At 47.0% G+C, this 26,521-nt stretch overlaps 1 protein-coding gene across 1 annotated transcript in view; it reads left to right on the top strand.

The window, feature by feature from the left end:
• Positions 1-26,521, top strand: part of LOC119170858 (CD9 antigen) — a 50,980-nt gene that overhangs the window by 4,881 nt on the left and 19,578 nt on the right. Inside the window, exons 2-4 of the mRNA XM_037422138.2 lie at positions 6,331-6,528; positions 17,919-17,999; positions 19,902-19,997. Coding sequence (XP_037278035.1) covers positions 6,331-6,528; positions 17,919-17,999; positions 19,902-19,997 — 375 coding nt within the window. The remainder of the gene's footprint in view (positions 1-6,330; positions 6,529-17,918; positions 18,000-19,901; positions 19,998-26,521) is intronic.

Here is a 26,521-nt window from a genome sequence, read left to right as displayed (position 1 = left end):
AGGTGAGAATCCGGTGGCGCTTTGCGTTGACATGTTGTATGCGTACATGACGAAAGGTAGTATGCTGTCCCAATCGGTGTGGTCAGATGAAGCGTACATGGACAACATGTCGCCAAGGGTAAATTCTCCGTTGTCCCATTAGTTTCGGGTTTATAACTCATGGTAGGGCGATGCATGATGCGACAGTCCTTCAGCAAGGCTGTAGTGCATCAATAATAGAGGGTACACGTCTTCACGCGTAATTTTGTTAAGCTTGCGGTAGTCCACGCAGAACCCGATTAACCCGTTCTTTTTTTGTTAACGAAAACTACCGGTGAAGCTCAGAGATTGTTGAATGGCTCGATGATGCCACGCTTCATCATGTCGTCCACGTGTTGGTTAATGACACGGTGTTCAGCAGAAGGCACAGGGTATGGACGCTGTGGTAGTGGAGCTTGCTGGTCGGTGTCAATAGCGTGTGAACGCCTGTGGACATTCGGCCTAAAATTGGCTGATCGCAATCGAACGAAGCACGAAAATGCTCTATAAGAGCAATGATTTTACGTGTTGGTTACTCGTGAGCTCTGGAATAATGTCATTGCAGAAAGCGTCTACATGTTGATCGGCTGTGGTAGGTGGTGTGACAGCACAAATCAGAACTGACACTGCCGGGTCCGACATCGCAGTGGGGAGATCGCAGTCGAAAGCTTTGTAGCCTATGAGACATTCCCTGCAGAGTACTAATAAAGCACAAGCCTAAGGATTAGACGCGTACATATCAGAATAGCCGTTGTAGAAAGCGATGATGGTGAATGGATGAAAGACGTCCTGACGGCGTGCGGTACTGGCCGATGGCATAAACAGAACAGGTGCTGTCGCAACAGGGGAATGAGAGTGGTGGAGAACAGCGCGATAGTAACGTCCAAGGCTGCAAATACTTGCAGGGTTGAAGCACGACACAGAATATGTTAGTTCAGAATGGGCGCAATCTACTGAAGCAAAATTTGACGATAGGAAGTTCTATCCAAGGATAAAGCCATGCGAGGAACGCATTAGGACGAAGGCTTCGACGACACACATGACACCTTGAATGACGACTCGCTCGATGCAAAATAGCAATGGCGGAATGTCGTGGGACGTAGCCGTTCGCAAACAAATACCGGTAAGGTTATTGGTCCCCTTGTTTGAATTTCGGCATAGTTTTTCGCTAATAACATACACAGCAGCTCCAGTGTCGACAAGGGCACCTAGATTGATGCCATCTACAGAGGATTCAACTTCGTTCGGAGGACAATGATTAGGTCTTGAAGTGTTCGACAGTAACGCAGCTCTTGCCTCCAGAAATTCGGCTGTCAGTTTTCTTCTCGTGGCGGGCTACCTTGACGTATCGTTGGGGAAATGTATCGGCGACGAGAAGTTGACCGGCGTGATTCGCATGGTCGGCGACTGCTAGTTGGGTCCAGAGGAGGATTAGCAGGAACGAGTAAGATTGAGCGTGAACGTAGTTGGTGCCCGTGGCGTATGACGGTCAAGACTGAACATAGTTTGAGATCCCTGTACTGTCATGAAGAGGTAAAGTGCGACGGTGGCCGTGGTGAGCGACTTGACCGGTAATGTCACAACAGAAACGTATGGGCCGATCATCCCGCGTCCGCCATCGGTGTAAGGCAGGGGCATAGTTGGCTGAATATGAAGCTGAAGGTGAAAGTGTCGTTAGTGGCTGAGGCGTATAAACTGAATCAATAGCATGGTAGGTGGCAGGGGGCGGTGGAGCACACGCTCGAGCGAGGACAGCGTAGGTGAGTGGGGCAGCAGCAGGCAACGAAGTCGAACTCGAGGGCGATGCTTCGGCAACTAGTTTCTCGATGGCTCGACGAAGAGAAAGCGTCAAGGACGCCAACGGCTGTGATGTGGTGGATATGATGTATAATTGCCTTGTGACTTGCTCACGAATGAACTGCTTGATCAGTGGAAACAAAGCAGTATGATCCGTGCTGTCACGGCGTAAGTCCATAGACGAAATCTTTGTGGTACCTTGAGTAGCGCAAAGTTTGAAAGTGCGCTGCCTGCGCACCTCTTCCTAACTCTGGCAAGGTCAGATGACATCCAAGTGCAGATGAATTCAGGTGCAGCAAGCACCTTGATTGCATCGTCAATAATGCCTATCAGGATGAGCTTGATCTTGCCTGCTTCGCCCAGGGATGAGTAGATAAGCTTGCAGAGAGAGAGAGAGAGAGAGAGAGAGAACGCATCCTCAAATTAGCTTGTGAATGTTTCATCCTGTCTTCGGAATCTGCCACGCAAGTGCTGTTCAGCTCAAAGCCGGCGCACAGCAGGGTGTCCAAAGACCTCCACGAACATTGTGAAATCCGACCATGTGGTGCAATCGCTTTGGTGGTTCTTGTACCAGAGTTTGGTCTTTCAATGTTGGTTAAGTAGAAGTTTAGGCTTGCGAGCTTGTCACTGGTGTCTAACTTATTGCAAGGCACTATCAGCGCATACCTGGCAAGCCAGTCTTCCGCGTCGTGCTCATTTGTACTATTGGATGTGGGAGGATCACGCTGCCGGAGTGCGCCAGGGCAGAGAACAGGCGTTGGTGTGGGATTGTGGGTGCCCCGAGACAGTCCCGAATCAGCCATCTGGACAGGTTGCAGGAGTGTCCGGCTGCGCACTTCCAACAGTTCCAGGAGGTAGACCAGGTGTACCCAACACCTTTACCAATTCAAACGAGGGTGCTTTAAATGCAGGAGCCACGACAACTGAACAGAGGTTTTACTACCACAAGAGCCAACTAGCATTGCGGGTAGCGATCGCTCTTCGTCAACCTTGTCTACTCACATGGCCAACCAGCATGTCCACTACCTAAGCCGCAAGCCTAATACCTACGTTACACCTAATACCTACGTTAAGCTGATATGATTTTTGGCTGTAATTGAAAGTGTGAGTCGCCACGCCGTGATTTCACGAAAATTTCGCGTCTCGCAAAAACGAATCAGATTTATCGTGTCACGGATAGTACGATATATTCACTGATCCACGAAACATGCAAAGTGGTTCGTGCTCGTTTCTTGATGACGCGCTAACACTGCGGCTAGCACTGCCGAACAAGTGATCATTGGGAGCGTCTGTCTACTCATCATCCTTGAGAGGACGCTCCAGAATTCCACTAGGTGACGCGACAGCCTATGAACCTTGCGGATAGCTCGAGTAGTGTAGCATTGTACTCAGATACGGCGACACAAATACTGTGCTTCTCTTTAGAACACCCCATGGGGTTGGTGTCAGGGTATCTGTAATCAAACTGTAATTCAATCAATTGGGGTTCTGTATTCAGTCAGAGCGTTATACAACCAAGCTTGCACCTCCGATTAACAGCAAAAAGAATGAAATCATGGTCAGAACACTGTACCCTTTTTTGTAACAATGATTTCGCTACATTTCATTGCTTAAACATTACACCTCTAAGCCTCCCACGATTGCTGCTTGGGATTGCGTATAAGGGCAGGCGGGAGAGCTTCTTATGAGGTCACGAATGCTTAGCACCTTTCAGAAAACGCCAAATTGCACTTTCTTTGTCGTCCTAATGCTCACTTTACAAAGAATTGGGGCATACATATCCACAAAACTTGAAACCACGCTGTTCGCGCGTTGTCTCGTGTTTAATCAGCCGTCCAAGTGGTTGTGGTTGCTTTCATCTGCACAATGCTCGTACTCAAAGAAGGTGATTGTCCAATTAAAAGGTGAATTCACCGGATACTTTCTGCATTGCTTCATTGCTAAAAACGCTGGTTATTAATTTATGCTTTCAATCATCAATCGCAAGCAAAAAAAAATAAAAAAATAGTGAGCCACAATAAAGCAAGAAAATTGTTTGGCCACAGTGATGTATTCGTGAACGGTGAAACAAACATCCCTGTGGCTGTACCCCAGTGTAGAGGCTTCATAAGAAATAAGAGCAGGTTCTTATAATTGCTAGCCCAGTTTTCGAAAAGGTGGTGCTATTATGCCTTGTCTCAATAAGTGGAAACGGCAACAATATAATAAAAGACGACTGATCGTTTCCTCTTGATTGCAGTAAATGCACATAGGGGAGTTCAGTAAACCAGTTCTATGCAAGTAAAAATTAACCGAGGTAACATGGCAACAAAATCTTGTGATGACAACTTACACCATGCTTGAATTAGAAAGTTGACTGCGCCAGGCAAATAACATGTGGTTGTACTCTGGAGAAGCCGACAGTGGAGCGTCCGGTAAATTTTGCCTGATTTTAAGCGTGTGAAATCACGCCACCTTATTGTGTACCGCAGGTGAGAAAATAGGAATAATCGGTGCCGAAAGCGATGTCTTCGCAAGAGAATCGGTCATTTTATTGAACAAGCTCTCGCATACTAGAACTGAGTATTCTAAATTGTTGAACGCTTATTCTAAACACACACAAGCGTTTGTGCTCTGGTGCCCAGAATAAATGGAAACTTCGGAGGTCCCAGGGAACCAATGAATTAAAAAGTTTCAGAATGGGTAAGCTACTGGAAGGGGACAGAAAAGAGCCCACAAATATTGAGTCAGTTATTGCTACGACTGGAATGGAAGTATTTACTTTATGAGAAGGTAACATTATTGCCATAAATTCAGCCAGAAAGAGAGAAAAAAAATTTGGTAAGCGAAGTGAAAATGACCAATCAAGTACAGGACAATATATTCCAACGCCTCATTTTTCATCTGATTGTGACGCGTCCGTTGCAATAATGACATTCGTGGGCAGAGTACTTTAATGATACTGCAGTAAACCGTTTAAAATGCCTGTAGGTAATAACTTAGCGTGAGTTCGGAAAATATGGTAAACCCTTTATGGAGACATTTGCTGCGCAGTTTAAAGAAGCAGATCACAAATATTGTATTTCCTACTGCTGATTCATCAAAATTCAAAAACTTCGTCTCACTTAGTGACTTGTGCCTCGAAATGACCCCGGCATACCCAAAGGCGCTATCATTCACAACTGTTATGACTTCTCGCAACGAGCAACGACGTCTTTTTATAATTTCTAGCAGCTGGATGTCATTGGGTCTGACGGTGCAGTTCCAGTAATCGGCCACATGATTTCCTTCACAAAGGCAGCACTTTTAGGTTACGGCAGTGCACTTCTTCAACGGATGGGCATCGCTGCTGATACGGCAACGTGAATTTGATTTACAGCCCCCTACACTGGTACAAAAACGCCAACAGTTTTGAAACTGGAGATGACGAGATTCAACCTTTAAGTCGGAAGTGGTTGCAGCCGCCACTACTATTCTACAGATGCGTATATTTATCTACGCCGTAAAAGCGTACTTAAAAATGCAAAAAATAAATTAGTAGGTTGGGAACAATTATTTTACCTTTTCTTGGTGCACTTTCTTAAAATTCATGTGTAAGAATAAATTTTAGCTAGAATATTGCATCTAATAGACGGCCTTTCTGTGCACATAAATGTAAATACGCCTAAATTAAACTTAAGTCACTGCCCATATTTAAAAAAAAAGTCTAGTGGCTAAGGTACTCGGCTTCTGACCCGCAGGTCGCCGGATCGAATCCCGGCGGCGGCGGCTGCATTTCTGAGGGAGACGGAAATTTAGGCCCGTGTGCTCAGATTCGGGTGTACGTTAAAGAACCCCAGGTGGTCAAAATTTCCGGAACCCTTCACTACGGCGTCTTGCATAATCATATGGTGCTTTTGGGACGTTAATCCCCACAAATAAATCAATTATTTCCAAAAAAAGAAAACGCAATATAGACGCGCGTTCATGCTTAGCCGACTAGCTAATTGACAAGCGTGATCACCTTCGCTTGCATTTTTCACCGATCTAAAGAGAGGTCAGCCCAAGATATACCTGCGACGTCGGGCCAAGCACACTGGCTGACCTACTGCCGACATAACCAAATGGCGTTGGCTGATGATAAATAAACGACGTCAGGCCAAGACGGTGGCCAACTTACAGCCGACCTGGCCATGTGGCGTTGGCAAATGGTAAACCTACGATGTCGGGCCAAGCACGCTGGCCGACCTATTGCCGAAATGGTCATTGGCCAGTCATGGGCCAACCACTTTTTTCGGTTGTTCCACCGACTAAACTGGCCACCGACTGGCTGCCGACCCTTAACCAATGGTTGGCCACTGGCCAGGTTCCCTTTGGTGTTAATCTCGCACTCGCTGCGAGAGCTAGGTGAAAGTAGCCTACGTGTATTTCATATTGGGAGGGCACAGTATACAAACGGCCTAGGAGAGAAATCTTGCCTTGCACTTGCGGCCTTGTTATGTTGTTGCGCCACATGGTAGTCTTGGTAAACTTGCTAATGGCAAGGTGTCTACGCAGATTCTAGGCCTGGGTGTACTGTCTGTCGGCATCTGGATCCGGTCAGACCCAGACTTCTGGGTGTACCAGGATAATCTCCCACTGTCCAACTATTACAATGCCTGCTACGTGGTCATGGCCGTGGGTGTGCTGCTACTTGTCCTTGGCTTCATGGGTTGCTGCGCCGCTGCCATCGACAGCCCTTGCATGCTTCTCACGGTAAGACAAAGAAAAAGTGCCGTCCTCCATAAACATATCGAAACTCTGAAATGGTTCAACGTAAAACCACTAGATCATCACCGCTATCAAAAATGGAAATGAGTTATGCATTCAGAAGGCATGTTCAAACAACGCGTCTGAAACGTAGAATGTATACAGACACGTAGTGCACACTTGCTACTTGTATCTTGAGTCGAAAGCACCGCCCCGCCACGGTAGTCAAGTGGCTAAGGTACTCGGCTGCTGAGCCGCAGGTCACGGGATCAAATCCCGGCTGTGGCGGCTGCATTTCCGATGGAGGCGGAAATGTTGTAGGCCTGTGTACTCAGATTTGGGTGCACATTAAAGAACCCCAGGTGGTCGGAATTTCTGGAGCCCTCTACTACGGCGTCTCTCATAATAATATTGTGGTTTTGGGACGTTAAACCGCACAAATCAATTAATCGAGACTAAAGCGCCTAGCTATCGAAGCTACGTCATCTAGAGCCTGCACACCAAAAAACCACAGTTCGTATTTTTATTACCTTACAACAGACTGTGAAAATATGGCAAGAGCACGTGCTTGTTACGAAGCCAGGAGAGTCCAACCGCTCCCATATAAAAAGTCTATATTTTTTCTTGATAATGATAGTAATAGTGAACTATATATTACAGATGTGGCTTGTTTTTGTCCAGAAAAATGCCTCGATTACATTTGCTGTTATTCTTTATTTTCCTGAGAAAGGAATTCAGTTCTGTTAAACTGAGAGAAACAGCTCATGTCACACTTATAGCGGCGTAAACCGAGATATTCATGCGCGTGTTTATAGAAGAAATAGCCGGTTGGAATAGTATGGACTGGTCATGTGACGAACGAATGCAATAAATAAGAAGTGACATGCGCTTCGGGTACTCGTTTTGTAGATATGTTTCCCCGAGAAATGCTTGTTTTTAACACTGAAGCTGTTATGGGTTGGCGTAAAACGTTATGACCCGAAATAACGACTATCATGAAGCGGCAGTTGCTCCCTTCATCCTCCTCTTCCTCTTTGCGCTTTTCTTGATCTTCGCTTCAAGAACACATGCGACATTTCGTTCGGCAAGGGGAGCACAAAGCAAAGTAGAGATGTGATAGTGAAGAAAATAGCGATGAAAGGAAGACAGACAGAAAGACAGGAGAAAAAAATATTTCCTCTTAAGATGGCTGGACTAGAACGCACGTGGGCACGTTCCAAACGCGAGCATCTTAACCACTCAGCTATTAAGCCAGGCTGGCAGAACATAAAAAGGGCGAGTGTAGTATCGCATTGTAAGCGGTGAAAAGCGGAAAATAAATGTTATAAAGAAGATGCTAGAGGATGAAAATAAGGGCGAGGAATCAGAAGGATTGCGAGTCAAAGAATGAGAAGTATAGAAAAAGAAATGCAGAGAGAGAAAGAAGGAAATGTAATCGAAGAAGTAGATGAACAGAGACAAAAGCACACATGAAAATGAGATGACAACAAAGAAATAGAAAGAGGTTTAAGCAAAGGCAGCCACTAGCTCTAAAAAGAAGCAAAGAGAAATAAAGAAATATATTACTCTGGAAGCGGCAACAATATCGTACTTTGCTGTAAAAAAAGTTTACGCGATGTAGCACAAAGTTTCAACATATTGTTTTCTCCTAAATCAGTGGTAGATGCAGTGATTTGAAAGTGCATTGTTTTGCAAGTGTGATGCTGGTTCCGTACCTTTCTACTCTTCTGTGAGAGGCATTGAAATAATTAGATTTCAAAGAGCGCTGCTTGGGTCAAGGGTTTCTATTTTCTTGATTGATACTTTAGTTTTTGTATAAAGCTTTTGCAAGCACACCTATAAATAATGACCATCGCTCCATTAGGCCATAAACTGCGATGTCCACAATGTTCGTAATTAAATGGGGAACGTTCTTCTCTATTATCATGGACAAACTTCCCTTCCTCATTAGTCAAGATAGCTGACCGCCGGTTCGCGAAGTGATTAGGCCTAGCAAGTGCACCAATTTTCGAGCGATAAAGACTAGATGGCAATGGTACTGACAAAAAAATGGTATCGCAAAATCTAATATCGAACCATATGACAATAAAATCAAGCACACAAACCTGTGGTGAGAAAAACCTCACGAAACAGAACGACGGAAATTTTACGTTTCGCTCGACCACTGAGATGGCGTTGACATTAAGAAAGACGGGTGCTGCAAAGTTCTTATTTAGAGACAGCATTCTCAAAGGTCCCAACAGTTTTAAGACGTCATCCACGCGTTTACTGGGCAATGGGCCCCGAGATGTGCTTTCAAATGTACACTCGATCGCAGCAAAACAATTCCAGCATAGCACTGCATAGCTTCGATAGACAGTTGTTTAAAGTTGAATGAGTAAGTGGAGGTGTAAGAATGCTACAGCCGTGAAGTAAGCGACAGCTGCTGCCATCTGAAGGGATTCAACTGAATTGAAAATATTTTTTGTCTGTGGCGGCGTCCGTTGATACAACCAAACGGCTTTTTAGCTGGACGTTGGCGAGTCAGCCTATTTGTGAATTATACAAGGATACCAAAAGGCTGACGCACCAGATATACATGTAGCCTTATTTGCACGCGCACGTTTCCTACGTCTACCAGGCATACAATAGGCACACCCATGCATGCGCACACACACGCACACACACGGTCGTTATACCTCCGGTCGTGCTCCGGTCGTGCGAGACAAACAAGGGAAGATGGCTCTGCCTCAGGTGGTTTTCTTTCGTGAGTATGCCAGTGCCTCTTGGCATCGCGGAAGCTCGATAACTTGAAGGGAGGAAGTAGCGCTACAGGGCGCGAATTATGGAAACACTAGAGGTACTACGTGATCCTAGGTACAATTAATCACACACGACTGGTCGTAGGCAGGTAGCGTTGGATGAATAGCCTGAGACTGCCGACTGAGCTCGGAAAAATGCAAAATATAATACCCACAGCGCACAGAATAGGGCTCGGCAACGTTCTGCGCAGCGCAAAATAAGGACGTAGCCTCAAACGCGCATGCGCGCGGGTGCAAGCCCTTATGGCTGAAAAACTAGAACACCGTAGAAACAACATTTCTCAGTTGGGCTTTGCTGAAGGAGGGCGCGACAAATAAAGCTCTGGCAAGCAAGAAAAGTATCTGTTCTGAAGGAGAAATGCAGCCCGTGTCTTCATTGTCGCTTCCCGCTTACTTTTTATAGAGTGCTCAGCGGATTGAGTGATCTGGGAACAATGAAGAATTGAAGCTTAACCTGACTATTAAAACTGGCTTAGGCCACGTGTGGAGAGGATTTATTTAGGACCGAGAAGAAGCTAAACTTGATGATGTCTTTCGTGAATCTGAAATCTGCGCTCATGTAAGGCAACAAGCTTTTGCTACGCCTTAGATTGCGCTGCCAGCAAACCTTAGGGTCGGCTGAAGAAGTTGAAGAGAACAAAATAAAACGCTGTTGCCCATGGTCACTCCATGGGTGAAGGTAAAACTTTGTCCTTCAAGGAGCAGAGTTTTGCTGATAGTATATGCAACAGTGTTTTGTCATTGCTGAAAGAGTTGTTCAAAAAACATAAAAATAATTGGCATAGCGGAAAACACGTAACACAAGGGATCTGGTTAGTTCTTCTTTAAAAGGGCCCAGAAACCCCTTCTCAAGGTGTTTCTGTGCCATAGTAAACATTCACTGAAAGAGCTTGTTGCCTCACGAATTGTACGCCGTAAAATGTTCAGGAATCCATTCAGTACAAGTGGAGTTGCAAAAGCACGCTGCAATCACATTCTCTATCCTCTCGCCCCGACGGAAATGCTGGGAGCTGGGCAGAGGGGCAGAGGACGGCATTGACAAGAAAAATACGTCATGCGTGCCTGTCATAATCTTGAGCACTTTCATTTACTTTAATTCGAATACGCGGTTCTTGCCGCGTGATCGCGCGTACATAAATCCCGACTTCCCGTGGCGACCCCTGTAGCGACCAAGCTCGCCATGTTCAAATCAGTAAATGGCTGATGAAACACCTTCGACGAGTAACTTTAGAGCTTCCTCCATCAATTGTCGAGAGAAGAGAGAGCAGTTTTCAGTTGACTGACAATTAATTGTGAATTGCAGGTAGCGTGCTGCGCTATACCTGATTTGTGTGTTCCCTGGGGCCTCTAGCTACTACGGATCGGCAGCATTTTCTGACCTTGCTGAAGAAGTGTTGACGGGCCACTTTTAATGTCTTTATCAAAAAAAATATGAATGTGTTCGACATCACAAAGGGCGCCACAGAACCGACGTAAATACCTGATTTTCGTGAATAAATTTATTCACAGGCAAGATGGTTGTGAACATTGGGTAACGTTGCAACAGGTGTAAAAAGTTTCAGTACAAACAATATAATTTAAAACTGGGCCTCCCCGTGTTTTTCTATGCTTTCTTTATAACTTTGGAGAGATTGTAAGGTGGAATAGAAATATTCTTTGGACCCTCAAACCATACTGTCTTAACTAGAAGGAGAGCCTTTTTCAGTGTCTCAGCGAATTTCTTGGAGCCGATGCGGTCAGCACAATTACCCAATTTTCGGTCGAGGTATGTTTTTTTTTCAAGAACGATCTCGTGATGCAGATATTCTGTGGAAAAACATTAGCATGGCGTGGGCAGTCTAAAAATTGTGTGTTTTGTGTGTGATCAAAATTTTCAAGAACGGGCTCGGGCACCAATCTTGCATTTTACTGCAGGAGCTGTGAGAGCTTTGGCTATTTTTCTCAGCTGGAAAAAACATAATTTGTTTCTAAGACGAAAACGCGATTAGAAAAAGTAGTCACCGAGACATCATTCGTCGCGAAAGAGTGGACACCTGCGTTAATTCACCTTTATGATTATTATCAAGAAAAGAATAAGACTCTTTAAATTACGACTCTTCCTGGTTTGTAACAAGCACGTGGTCTTGCCACACTTTCTCGGCTTCTTGTAAAGATAATGTTACGGGTAACTTATTTATGAAATTAAATACGATGCACTGTGCTCGGCGAACAAGATGGCGACAGTTCATCAACAACCAGCCACCTACGTCGTCTTTCTCTTTCTTCCAGACAGGCTGTGCCGGCTGTTGCGTATCATAACCCCCCGGCGGTAGAAGCACCGTCTCGGTGCTTGAGCAACTCGAATGCGGTAGAAGGAGGGTGATAGGGCTTGAGTCGAGCTATATGCACGATGTCACTCGAAGGTGACGATGATGACGTTGAATCGGCTGGAACGATCTCGTATGTAACGTCAGTCACCTGGCGAACGACGCGGTATGGTCCAGTGTAGCGTGACAGCAGTTTTTCAGAAAGCCCTACACGCCGAGTGGGGGACCAGAGGAGGACAAGGGAACCCGGTGAAAAGTGCACGTTTCGATGATGGGAATCGTAGAGCTGTCTTTGGTGCTCCTGTGAAGCCTGCAGGCGGCTGCGGGCGAGTTGGCGTGCGTGGTCGGCTCGTGCGATGGCTTCGCCGGCATACTCAGTGACCGAGGGCAGCAAGTTGTCAAATGGTAGGGCGGGTTCTCGGCCGTATAGAAGATAGAATGGTGAATAGCCGGCAGTGTGGTGACGTGACGAATTTTATGCGAACGTCACAAATGGCAAATGAACGTCTCAGTCCTGGTGGTCGGCCGCTACGTATTTACAAAGCATGTCGGTTATGGTGCGGTTGAGGCTCTCCGTAAGACCGTTCGTTTGCGGATGGTACGAAGTGGCAAACTTGTGCTTGGAAGAGCAAGAGCGCAGGATTTCTTCAACGACAGCTGATAGGAAGGTGCGGCCCCGGTCAGTGAGAAGTTGGCGTGGAGCTCAGGCAAATGCAAAGAACATGGTGGCCGTGGTCACAGACCGAAAAGGAAACGTCACAAGTTGTGCCTCCATAGCCCAAGCCTCTATCACAGAAGCGAAGGAGATAGCGATCGCGCTGGCAATCAAGGAGGGCAGGGAGCGAAAAGCCCCAATGACAATAATCACAGACTCGAAGGCTGCATGTAGAAATTACGAAAAAGGTAGAATATGTATGAAGGCCTTCCAAATTCTAACCAAAGCTCACAAGGACTTCCCAATTGAATACACCCAAACCATTATCTGGGTGCCAGGGCGCGAGGGCGTCACCGGGAACCAGTTTGCGGATGAGGCGGCTCGAGGCTTCACAAATTACCGAGCTTCCTTGCACACTGCAATAGAGGATCCAACGCCCCTAGACCCTAACTTTGGTGCAATTCTTCAGTATTACAGGGACAATAGAAAAGTGTATCTAGCACCGCATAAGAAACTTACAGCAATGGAATCGGTGGCATTACGCAGAATCCAAACAAACACATACACGAACTTACACAGGCTGCATGTATTCTACCCCACAGCATACAAAGATATATGTCCGTGGTGTGGGGCCACACCAACTCTGTTTCACATCACGTGGGAGTGTACGCATCACAATGAAGAACACCACAACATGAACAACACAGAGGAACAATGAGAGGCGCTGCTGTCCAGCTCGGCCATTGTTGATCAGCGCTGGCTGGTCCAACGGGAAGAGATGATGGCTAGGGCCAGCGGAGCCCTGGAATAGGGGCCCGACCATTTGGAATGCTCCGCGTTATGCGCAAATAAAGTTTTCTCTCTCTCTCTCTCTCTGGCGTGGAGCTCCGTGTACTAAAATAATATATACCAGAAATGCCGCCACATCGGTTGCGCAACTCGTCGGAAGTGCTCGTGTGATAGCGTACCGTGTCGCATACTCAGTGGCGACAGCGATCCATTTGTTGCCTGAGCTGGAGATCGGGAATGGGCCAAGCAGGTCGAGGCCAACTCAAAAAAAAGGTTCAATGGGAATGACGATTGGCTGAAGGAATCCAGCTGGTAGGGAAGATGGCTTTTTGCGGCGCTGGCAGGGTTCACAAGCGGCGACGTAGCGTTGAACAGAGCGGGCCAAAAGAAACGACGACGTACACGGTCGTATGTGCGAGAGACGCCCAAGTGGCCCGCCGAAGGAGCGTCATGAAGTTGGTTGAGAACAGTCGCACGAAGATGTGCTGGTATGACGGGGAGCAAGTCATGGCCATATGGATCGAGGTTACGGCGATACAGGATGCCGTCTTTTACCAGGAACATTTGTAGAGAAGCGTCGCGAGGCCTTGACTCAAGCTTGCCAATGATGGTTCGCAGAGAAGCATCCAGGCGTTGTTCGTGGCCAAGGTTGAGTAGCTGCATCACAGACAGATGGTCTGGAAAGGTGTCAGTATGGGCAGCCTCTTCCACAGGGTAGCGTGATAAGCAATGAGCATCTTGGTGTGACCGCCCTGTTTTGTACGGTACGGTGAACGTGTATTCTTGTAATTGTAGGGACCAACGAGCGAGGCGTCCTGTGGGATCCTTGAGTGAGGCCAGCCAGCAGAGCGCGTGATGGTCGGTGACTACCCGGAATGGACGCCCGTATAAGTATGGGCGAAACTTGGCGACTGCCCACACGAGAGCGAGACACTCACGTTCCGTGATTGAATAGTTGCGCTCGGCTGTAGATAGCAGGCGGCTTGCATATGCTATAACACGGTCATGTCCGCGTTGATGTTGCATTAGCATTGCCCTGATGCCATGCCCACTAGCGTCAATGCGCACCTCGGTTGGAGCTGATGGATCAAAATGGGCTAAAATCGGCGGTGTTGTAAGGAGCGTCGTGAGCTGGGAAAAAGATGAGGCTTGATCAGCGCCCCAGAAAAACGGGGTGTCCTTCTTCAAGAGGTTTGTGAGTGGACGTGCAATGATGGCGAAGTCCTTAAGAAATCGTCGAAAGTAGGAGCACAAGCCCACAAAACCGCGAACCTCCTTTGTTGACTTCAGAACAGGAAAGTCTGTGACGGCGCGAATTTTCGCGGGATCCGGGCGGACTCCTGCGGCATCAAGGATGTGGCCAAGTACGGTTATTTGACGACGAGCAAAGTGGCATTTCAACGAGTTCAGTTGAAGTCCGGCTCGACGAAAAACTTCAAGAATCGCCGATAAACGCTTGAGATGGGAGTCGAATGTGGGCGAGAAAACGATAACGTCGTCTAAATAACATAAGCAGGTTGACCATTTAAACCCTTGGAGCAACGAGTCCATCATTCTTTCGAATGTGGCCGGCGCATTACAGAGACCAAAGGGCATAACTTTGAAGTGATAAAGCCCGTCAGGAGTGACGAATGCGGTCTTCTCACGGTCCATCTCATCCACAGCGATCTGCCAATAGCCAGATCAAAGGTCAATAGGGGAAAAATACGTAGCACCGTAAAGGCAGTCTAAGGCATCGTCGATTCTAGGCAAAGGATAAACATCTTTCTTCGTAATTTTGTTGAGATGCCTATAATCTACACAAAAGCACCATGTTCCATCCTTCTTTCTGATCAGGACGACAGGAGAAGCGCAGGGGCTACAAGAGGGTTCGATTATGTCTTTTGCAAGCATCTTTTCGACTTCTTGTTGTATGACTGTGCGCTCGGACGCGGAAACACGGTATGGACGTCGGTGAATGGGACTCGCGTCACCAGTATTGATGCGATGAGTAACAACACTCGTTCGGCTTAAAGCCGTGCTGGCAAAGTCGAAAATGTCACCATAGGACTCCAGGACGTAATGAAGGGCTTCCGCTTGATCAGAAGCGAGGTCTGATGGTACCATGTGGTCAACGTCGACGCCCGATGAACGTGATAGAGTTGGTTCATTGTCTGAGGTGCAGCAATCATCTACTCTGAAGGGTTCAACCGAATGGTCTTGTAGAGCAGTAATTTCGGCCAGGGAGATACCTTGTGGAAGAATTTGGGCAGTGAGGGCAAAATTGACAATAGGATGGCATGTGCGGTTTTCAACGATTGTAAAAATGGTGTGCGGAACAGCGACGCCATGCGTAAGCATCACGGCATGAATTGGTGCCACCATGTAATCGCCGTCAGGTACAGGTGGTGTAGAGAAGAGGTCGATATGTGTGACACAGTTAGGCGGAAGGCGTGCGAAATCAATACAGCAAAGGCGACTTTGGGGTGGGATGGTCAGATCAGAAAGTAGAGGCATTTCAAGGTCAAGACAGCCGGCTGAACAATCTATAAGGGCCGAGTGAGCGGTGAGAAAATCCATGCCTAGAATTACTTCATGAGGACAGTTTTCTATAACGGTGAAAAGAACAGTAGTGCTTCTATCGGCGATAGTCCCACGGGCAGAGCACATGTCGATAATTGCGGCAGTTCTCCCGTCGGCGACTCGAACGGCTCGGTTCAAGACGGGTGTGACAACTTTCTTTAGGCGGCGACGAAGAGCAGCACTCACAATGGACACATACGCGCCGGTATCGATCAACGCGCGCACTGGTACATTGTCTAAAGTAACGTTCAACAGATTCCGGGTGGTCGGTAATGTTACACGAGGATTTCTTGCAGAGGTCGTCGTCAATGCAGCTTCACCTCCAGAAGCTGCACTGCCTAGTTTTCCGGTCGGGGGCGCTGCGAATAGGTCGGAGAGGCAGGACGGCGTTGTGGGGGCGAACGAGATTGACGGCGAGCAGGGGATGGTGAGCGGGCGTAGCGAGGTATCGTCAGAGGTGCGGCAGAATCAGAGGACGTGGTCGGCATAGGGGAACCAAAATCAACTGTTGAGGATGACTGGTGGTCAGAAGTGGCTTGGGTAGGAGGCCCATAGCGTGCCGGCGGAGCCCAGTGATTGCGGCAGTGGCGAGCAATATGGCCGACACGTCGGCAGTTGAAGCATATGGGCTTGTCGTCCAGTGTACGCCATTCAGACAAATTGCGCTGTCGAGAGTAGTTCGAACCATATCGAGGAGCGGATGGACGACGAGAAAAAGGCTCGGCAGAGTAGACTGGTTGAATGGGGTGTAGGCCGACGTTCGATAATTCCTGACGAACGACGGCTTGTATCAGTGAGATAGTGGTCGGTGAAGGATCAGGCATTGGAAATGGAGTAGCTACTGGTTGGACTGCCTCGACCTCACGATGAATGATGCGGGTGAGGTTGTCACATCGGGGAACTGGGCAGACGGAGTCATCACAAGAGGAAGTAGCAGCTGTGTTCGGCAGGCGCGTGATGCCGTGGGTGACGCGGCGGGCTTTAGCCTGTTCTAGACGGCGGCATTCTGTCAGGATCGTGTCGATGGTCGTGACATTATTAAAAACCAGCAAGTTGAAGGCATCGTCAGCAATCCCTTTGAGGACATGGTTAACTTTTTCTTCTTCTGACATGCGCTGATCAACCTTGCTACAAAGCGCCAAGACGTCAAGAATGTATGAGACGTACGATTCAGTAGACGTCTGGGCGCGAGTGGCGAGAGTCTTCTTGGCAGTGAGCTGACGACCAGATGAATCGCCGAAAAGATCACGGATCTTCGATTTGAAAAAATCCCAGCTTGTGATTTCTGCTTCGTTGGTTTCGAACCATGTCCGCGGCGTGCCGTCGAGGTAGAACACAACATTGGCGAGCATGAGCGTGGGATCCCAGCGGTGGGTAGCACTGACTCGCTCGTACCGGTGCAGCCAGGAGTCAACGTCGATGGTACCGTCAGCGGAGAAAGTTCCAGGATCCCGCAGGGGTGGCAGGGTGACGTAGGTTGTCGACTCGGATCGAGAGACCGGTGGGGATGAGGCACTGACAGTTGAAGTAGCCGCAGAGTCCCCGGTGTTGCGACCGCTGCGCGTCTCCATCGAGGCACGGGAGTCGTCCACCTCCACCAATATTGTTACGGGTAACATATTTATTAAATTAAATACGATGCACTGTGCTCGGCGAACAAGATGGCGACAGTTCATCAACAACCAGCCACCAACGTCGTCTTTCTCTTTCTTCCAGACAGGCTGTGCCGGCTGTTGCGTATCAATATAATGTTGCAGTTGTTCGCTGAAAACTCTTATAAATGCCATATTTTAAAAGTTAGCACATTTTGAAGTCCGAGTTTCATGCTAGTTCTAAGTTTCTAATGTGTTTTCTTAATTGCGAAGCTTACATGTGTCTACTAAATCTATAAGACAACGAAACTAACAACATGCTTTCCGAGGTGTCTATTCTGTTCAGCACTTAAAATGTTGTTGAGTTTAAAACTGTTCAACGTGGATACATGGAGGCGTGCGTCTCCAAGCTGAGAAATAAAATTCCAATAATGTTTCCATTTATATGAAATGTATCCAGGGATATGACGATTCTTCGTGTGGGCCTCTAGTGTAAGTTACTTAACTACGTTTTGACTTTACCTCATTTCACACTTTATTACTCGCAATCGTGTCGGGTTATGATTAGTACCTTCTCAGATCAATGGCAATACGAAAAGTAAACACAACTACAATAGCCAACACATCTGTAGATTACAGCTATTTTCGTAAAACTTCTGACCCTTTGTAATGACTTTTCTACAATTTCCAGTACTTCATCGCTATGTTCGTACTTTTGATCATGGAGTGCGCTGTCGCCGGGTTGGTCTGGAAGGTGGCCGACGGAGACCAGGTAATAAATTGAGTTCAGTATCAAAAAGACGTTTATGTGACGTAATTGTAGAATCGAAACTAAACAAAAAAAGGCTTTGTGAGAATTTCAGGTAGCCCAAAGCTTGTCGCGAGCGCCTAGCCCTATTCTTATTGAGCCTTTTACCCACATGTTGATGGTTGTCACATACTGCAGTGACATGCGGAAAGAGGGATGAGTGTAACTGGAGGCCTAAGCATGTGTAGGGTTCTCCGTTTAGAGGGGCTAAGTTTTATCGAAACTCCTCTCCTCCGATATGGTATCGTCGAATCCAATCAAAATTAGCTTCGCAGTGACCACCTAAACATAATTGAATACAATACATAAATTTCCCAGCATCCTGCCACTGGTACCCTGATTTTCCTGGTTAAAGATGGAAAGTAAATACGCAATTCTTAAAAGCAGTATCATAGGCAGATTTTCTCGTCCTCCTTTAACTCCAGAAACCCATTTCGAAGGATGGGACAGGTGTGTCTGAGTAAAGGTATGAAGACTAGCCCCCTTCCTTGATTTTTAAGGTTGTGGCCAGTTTCTCGCTCCCGTTGTGGGCGCACGTATAACTTGAGTTAACACAGTGAAGCAAAAGCACCTCGAGCGCTTCTATCTATCTCTCTAGCTGCCAATGTATGGGCGCTATTTTCACTGACACCTTACCTTGGTGTATAAAAAGGTAGGCCGAGGAGCACATAAGTTCATGGCAAGTGTGATTTCGTAGTCATGACAAAATTAACGTACCATACCTGCGCGTACATTGTGAAGCCATTTTCGCAGTGACATGTGATATAACAGCATACCGCCCATTGTGTGCGAGTATACAAGATGTGATTCACTGGTAATTTAAATCTGGGACAGAAAAGTAAACATGGAAAACTTTATATTTCACTTTTCATGCACCAGTAAAGGCTGAAAAAACCACAACAACCGGCTTTGTCGTACGTTTTTTGATTGAACCATTTGTCTCCACCCTTTCGGCTGTTTTCTTAGTCTTCTTTCCTGAATCTACCTATAAAAATTACAGAAAACGCCAATAATCTATGTCGGCTTTGTAGTCTGCTCTGTCTTAGTAATAAATTGTGGCAAGGCCAATGAGGAATCGTTCCTCTCACATCGCCACGTTCGCAGCTTCCATTGAAAGAGTTTCTAGTCATATTTTTTATTCGTCACCACGCGTAAGATTCTACATGTGGATTCTTGAGTGTCATGCATAATTTCAATGCTTCGTGGCATGTTAAATCCCATCAAAACATAAAATACAGACGTTTTGAAATCATTTGCTAGAAGACCGTTAAACATCACTAAAACATGAACTACACAGCCTGCTTCCATCTCTTTCACAAGTTTTTTTTATGCGGCGTGCGAACTAGCCATGGCAACGCAACCTGAGTATACGGAACACAAATGCTCCGTAAGAATGGCTCATAAGCAGTTTGGGATATGTTAAGATACTTTTCAAACACGCTAATTTACAGTGCAGACTTTTTTCGGCGCAGCACGATTCTTGTAGCCTGTAAAAAAATAGCCATGGTATTTAAAAATTATTCATGCGTTATCAAACTACGCTTCGTCGTAAGACACCCCTTGCTGCGTGCATGCTAACTTTAGATAACGTAACATGGGAAGTGTGAAATAGCTGGTCCTTACACAGTAAATAATTTTTGGATTATCACATCAATGGTGGTGCACGAATAGTTAAATGTGTCTAGTGCATTGGTTGGCTTATTGCTTACCTAGCTGTCTTCCAGCTTCTGGCTACTTTATACTTTTAGGGCTTACTACGACTAAGTAAGAAAATAAATTTAACATTTAAGACTTTATTGTGTGAGGCTTGTTTGACTAAATGAATTTCTATGTCTTTTAATACCTTGAATTCTTGCTTCCCTACAGCTGCAGCACCACCTCGCAGTGAGCATAGAAGAGAAATTAGATACAGTCTCCTATGATTCACACGCAAGACGATTCATGGATCTCATGCAAGTTCACGTACGTATTAACAATGCTTCTGTAAAGTACACCAGTATTTATAAGTGGTGTCCTAATAGGATCTTAAATTGGACGAGTATACGTGGTTTGACACAAATGCAGATTGTGTCCCATTTCTGCATATTTACTTGCATTCTCGGTCGCAATTTTTCACTGCATTCATGTCACGCTATGTAGACTACAAGTTTAAGCAAAATAAATCAGTTGGCTCATGAGAACGCGAACTTTTATACTTAAGGGACGACTATGCTTGAAATATATGGTTACACCAGCAAGTGAGTAAAAGCGGGAGAGGGTGTTTCCTACTTCGAAACTTTCAAACTTAACATATTCAAAACTGTACCGAAGCCGAAAAACCACCATGATGAAAGGCTGGACACTTCACAGACCGGTTGCCAAGCAAAAGAATTTGGAAAGGGTCATAAATTGATGTACTCAATAGCTCCATTAAATTAAATTTACTTTAAAAGCAGAAATGCTCGCGTTTTTACCATCCTAATTGGACGCTTTTTCTGGAGTGACTGTGTAGCATGACTCAGCAACAGAGTTTATAACACCTTCACAAGCTGGGGGGTTACACTTGTTCTGACCGACATGCTGTAGTCCCTTGTAACACACACACACGAGCACGCCTGCTGTGTCTGTATAAACAGCGAACCTCTTAATAGACGTGGTGGAAGGAAGCAGTCGACAGGCAGCCTTCTGAAGATATTATTGCGGTATGTGAACGACTCTTTCTGTATGCCAAAAACTTCAGGCCTGCACGAAATGCGCAGCGAAGTTGCTGTGAAAGCTGGAAGAGTATCTAGAACCCATTGCAAACTCTCTTAGGGTTATTGAAGCAAGTACGTTTGCAAGGCACCAACTGCTCTATTAACTGATTCAGTGGCTGGTGACAAATAAAATCATAGAGGAGCCCTTTTAAATTGGTTGAAGGCAGTCAACGACCCACTCATAACGCAATTCATGGTGTGCGAGACATTATTACACAAGTCGCGTTCCGTGATGCCAGGCTGCTATTTTACTTTTCAAACGCGTTTTACTGCGTATGTTAATGCGGCCCTTTTCCAGCATAGCGCTTGTACAGTGTTCCTGTGCGCAATATTTTCGTGCCTTTTAGAAGAAACCTCTACTTTAAACTTCACTCTGTGGAGTACTTAATGCGTGCTTGTAAAAGCGAACTTGAGTATTTGTTCGCTATGATGTACACTAGCACTTTCATTATGAGTACCATGAAGAAAAAAAGCGATGTGGCTCTGTGGGAGAATACTGAGTTCTGGCACAGAGAGGACCCAGGCTCTAACCCAAATTCATTCAGGGTATCTCTCCTTATTTTATTTTTTTATTTTGTGCGATATCGGTTACTGACTCTCTTGGTGGCAAACGACTACGGAACTCTTGTGGTGATCTCATAACAGCTTTTGTTGTAAAAACTGTGGCCGTAGAGGCCTTCACAGCTCATCTGAACTCTATCCAGCCGGCCATTCAGCCCACCGTGGAACGGGATAAACCTACTGTTTCCCGTTCCTTGATGTCTTCTTGACTAAGATGGGAGATTCGCTGCAACTCTTGGTGTACAGGAAGCCATTAGACACCAGCCGCTACCATGACGCCAGCTCCAACCAACTTTTGCTGCATAACACAGTGGTGGTATCATCTACGCTCACCCCTGTACGGAGGGTTTGTTATTTGGAGGATAAACGAACAGATGAGGGACGGTAGATCAGATGTGACATTCTAAACAACGGCTACTCAAAAGCCTTTGTAGAGAAGGTTGCGCGCTGCTAGTCCCGGCCTCCCTTACCCGTCGCTTCCAAAGCGTGTCCGCGTCTCCATTCAAGGGCACCGGTGAAGCACTGGCGCTCGTTCTCTCGAGGAAGGAAATAAAAGTGACGCGAAAGCCATCTTCTACGCTATACTGCTTTTTTCCGCCTAAAGACCACCTAAAGGAAAAGTGCACGGACTATGCTCTTCCTGTATAATATTTCTGTTGTGTATTATCTTTTTGCGAATCGATAAAGCCATTTCTTCTTCTTCTTCTTGTGAGAATAATGGTACGTCATAGGGGAAAAAGACCGAAAAAGCTGCAGTTTTGCCGCAAAGGCTAAGCAGTGAACGCGATAGCAACAAAGTCGACGGTCACGTGAGGAATGGCAAGTAGATCAAAACTTACCCCGCGTTTCTCACGAACAGTTGACGCATGAAACGAACTCACAGGTACATAATCACGCGGATCTGAGTTGTTACTTCACTGTGTCTGAAGTGCGTCCTTTTCACAAATGGAGACTGCGAATAGTGAAGTGACCTTTGTGCACCCGGTAACTACGACAGAATTGTTCCGGTGAAAGCTCAAGGCATATGATTCTCCCCACCGCGAGATAAGGGCAAGTAGACGTGAATGAGGGAGTGAATGAACTTTTATTCGGTCCGGCAAAACACGACAAAAGGCGCACCTGGCCGATCTGACAAGAAAACCGACAGGTCTAGCCTTTCGGTTTGATCATGGGCACGCTGGGCGGCCAGGATTTGGTCTTCAAAGATGGGACTTCGCAGGAGCGTGTCCCACATTTCCTTGATGAACGTCGGGTCGAATGACCCACACTTCCAGAGAACGTGAGGGGAAGTAGCAACCTCGCCACAAGCTGCGCAAGATATATTCGTGTAAATTGAGAGATAGATATAGGAACGCAGAATTACGGTAAGAGTTGCTCTGCAGGAGTCTGAGTGCGACCGCCTGCGGTCTGTTTAGCAAGCGTGAGGTGGCGGGAATAGCCTTTTCTCTAAATAAAAGAATTTCGTTATTTCATTGTGCGTGCTAGAAGCGTCCCTATGTCCAAAATGTAAGTCACCCGATCCTAGGGCAGCGCGGTCCGCAAAACCAAGCGCAGCCTCTTGTGCAGACTCGGTAAGGTTCAGAGGGAGCCCCTCAATTGCGCCGACGTAAGCAATGAACCAGAAGACGCTGTGTGTGGCGATCGCACTGTTTCTGGGACCTACAAGCTATACACGCTGTCTCTCCGACCGTCTTGCGTGGCTAATACAAAAGCCACTTGCTCGGCTACCTCGGGGTTGGTCGTTCGAATCAAAACACAGTTGATTATCTTGCCCTGCGTGTCCTCAACGGAAACCGCAAAAACCTTGTCATTTCGGTACTCGGCTGCATTTACGAAGCTTGCCTCGATCTTGTTCTTGGGAATTGGCTGATCGTCACCACTCTTGCCTTGCGATGACCTGCGTTGTGCACTCGATGGACATTGCGGGGCAGTGGAGCAACGACAAACTTCGCCCTTATTAGTCTGGGTAATTCTGTGTTGCTAGCCGAATTCTTGGAAGGGGCAAGTCCAAGTTTTTCTAGAATCCGCCTTCCAGCCAGCGTGGTCGAGAGCCGAGCTAGCTGGGCCCGTTCCTCAGCCTCGGCTATCTCCTCCATTGTGTTGTGTATGCCGAGCCGAAGGAGGTCCTTGGTATGCGTTCTGACGGGCAGCCCGAGGGTTCTTTTAATGATTTCTTTTGTGAGGGCATTAGGATTGTCACGCTATGCTCTGAGACAGCTGTGCATGACCACTGTGTAAGAAAAGTTACACAGCACAAAGGCGTTGATGAGCTGAAGCAGGGGTTTCTCCTTGAGGCCCCGACATCTGTTCGTGACTCTTCGAATGAGGTGAAAAGCGTTGTCGGTCTTTGCAGTGATCTTGCGCAACGCACTGCCATTGCCACCACGTGATTCGATACACATAACCAGGACTCTGATGGTGTCGACCCTGGGTATTGGGTTGCCACTCCGATTGAACAGGTGAATGTCACTTTCAGACACCGGCTTCCAACACTTGGGTCTTCCCCCTTTTTATTTCTTGTAAAGCAGGAGTTCAGGCTTAGTCGGGAAGCACATGAGTCCTGAAGGTAGCAGGTAATGTTCCGTTACGTCTACGGCTTCTTGCATGACATTTTCGACTTGTCATTCACTACTGCCGGTGCACTAGATTGTGATGTCGTCGGCGTAAATGGTGTGGTTGATACCTTCGACGTAGGCTAGTTTCGTCGAAACGCTGACCATGCAGATGTTGAATAGTGTGGGTGAAATGACAGAGTGTTGCGGTGTACCCCGTGGGTGCAGAAGCACCCCGTCAGAGACATAACCACCAATCCGCAGAATTACGTTCCTCCTGGTCAAGAACGAACGGACGTAGTTATGCAGTTTGGGGCCCAATTCAAGGTCTGCGACAAAAGCCAGGATGTATGAGTAGAGAGCATCGTCAAACACCTTCGCGAGGTTGAGTTCGAGCAAGACCCTGGTGTTCCTGGTTCTGACGTCAATTGATGCTTGATCATCTTCATGGCGGTCTGCGTCGACAAGCCAGCTCGGAAGCTAATCATATTGTGAGTGGAGACGTTGTTGTCTTCCAGATATCGGCCTAGTCGGTTGAGGACGACGTGCTCCGCCACTTTCTCTACGCAGGACGTCAAAGAGATGAGTCAGAGGTTATCAATGTTCGGAGTTTTGCCTGGTTTGAGGATCAGGACGGTAGTGGCGGTCATCCATTTTTCCGCGACGCTGCTGTTTCTCCACGTTTCGTTGATCTTCTCTATGAGGTGTTCGATTGAACCACCATCAAGATTCCGCAGCTTCTTATTGGTGATGCCATCGGGGACTGGAGCGGGCTTGCCATTGAGTGCGAAAATGGCTTGCCTGACTTCCGCCTCGGTGAAGTCTTCGTGCGACTCCGGACGGGCTGGACCAAGGTACTCGGGAAACGAAACCTTTTCGTCTCCGTGCTTCAGAGGCAGGTACATCTTCTTGAACATAGCAGCAAGCTCATCTCCGGAAGACGACCTGGTTGCTTCATGGAGGGCTCTGGCGAGAGTGTGTCTCTGATTAAACCTTGTGTTTTGCTCGTTGAGTGAATGTTTGAGCAAGCCCCAGGACATGCCATTGTGCATCTGGCCGTGGATCGAGTCACAGACCCCGCCCGATTGCTGCTTGCAGAGGGTTCGACATTGATCTTCGATAGTCTTGTTGAGCTCCGAAATTTTTCTCTTTAATCTTCGGGTGAATCTTTTTGCCTTCCATCGCAGTAGCAGTGCCTGCTTGGTGTCAATCGGATGAGCTGGCCTGATATCCATCATGTCCACCCCCAGGTTGGTGGAAATTTTCTTTGTGGATGACTCCGCGTCACTCTTGAATCGTTCGCATCAGGCTGCCAAGTCTATGGGGGTGGTTGCAATGTTTTTACAATGGAGCTCACGAAAGCAATCCCAATCTGTGACAGTGAACTCTCTAAGTTTACCTCGGTTGATGTCGAAGCGAGTCTCGAGCATGTAATTGTCGCTGCCAAAATCCATTGTGGCGTTATTCTACTCTGCTCCCTCAACATTTTTCACAAAAGCCTGATTAGGGGGGGGGGGTGTCCCGTGTTACTGCGTCAACAATGCTTGTCGGGAACGCCATGTCTGTGACGAGTGTGAGCTTCATTTTGTTGGCGTTCTCCCACAGTCTTCAGCCCTTTGTCGTGTCGTAGACGTACACCTATAGTCTATAAGGGGCGTTGAAATCCCCGACAACAACAAGAGGATGGGTGCTGGCCAAGTCGACGGACTTTTTGAGTATTGTCTGAGACTTCTGTCGGGAATCCCTCAGGCAGCTTTAAATATAGAGTATAAATACGCTGCTTCTCCGCTGGTTGCGGTTTCATGTGTTCAGCAGAACTTTCAACATAGCGTATTCGACATCGCAACTCGCCAGCTTCAGGTTGTGAGACAGGTGCGTATATTTGTTAATCACTAACGTGCATACTCCCCGACCACCGGGCTGACCAAAAACGGCTCGATAACCTTGAAGATATGCGGCAGAAACTAGGGTTTTCTGAAATGCTACTATCTGTGGTTTATTAACTAATGATCTAAAATACTTCTTTAACAGAGCCCTCTTGTTGGAGTACCCCCTACAGCACCATCACCAAATGTGGAAGGTTTCTTTGAAATTATTCATCATTTGGCAGATTTTCTGTACGCAGCGCGCAAATGGTGCCCCTCAGTCTGTTGCACCAATGTGCTCGTAGCTTTGACTATACTCTCTGAGGCACCCGGAACAACGACCTTTATTGGAGTTGCCGACGTTATCACTTGGGATCAGGAGACGCTCAATGGCGCCTTTACTATCGGCCAGTGCGCCTAGGCCCCTCTTCAGGTCCCCTAGGGCGACTTTCACCCGTGTTAAACCCTGAGTTAACTGCTGTACGCTTGCAGTGAGCGTGAACAACATGTCCTTGAGCTCATAAATTTGGGAGACTGATTCTTCATTAGCGGAGAGTGCTGTGCGCTTTGAAGTGTCAGCCGAATCACTATGCAGAATCAGTATTTCAGCGATGGTGGGTGCCGACGCCTTCTCAGAGGGACTACAATTGACCACAAATTTCCTAATCTCTGACATTTCACTGTATATCTTTTGACGCATTTCTCTAAATTCCACGCTTTCCTTCGGAAGGCGTGCTACCTCGGCGTCCCAAACGAGTGGTCGCGTGGGCCCT

This window comes from Rhipicephalus microplus, chromosome 2 (assembly GCF_043290135.1).
Source record: "Rhipicephalus microplus isolate Deutch F79 chromosome 2, USDA_Rmic, whole genome shotgun sequence".
In the NCBI taxonomy this organism is placed as follows: Eukaryota; Metazoa; Arthropoda; class Arachnida; order Ixodida; family Ixodidae; genus Rhipicephalus; species Rhipicephalus microplus.
This window is presented reverse-complemented; position numbering and strand designations above follow the sequence as displayed.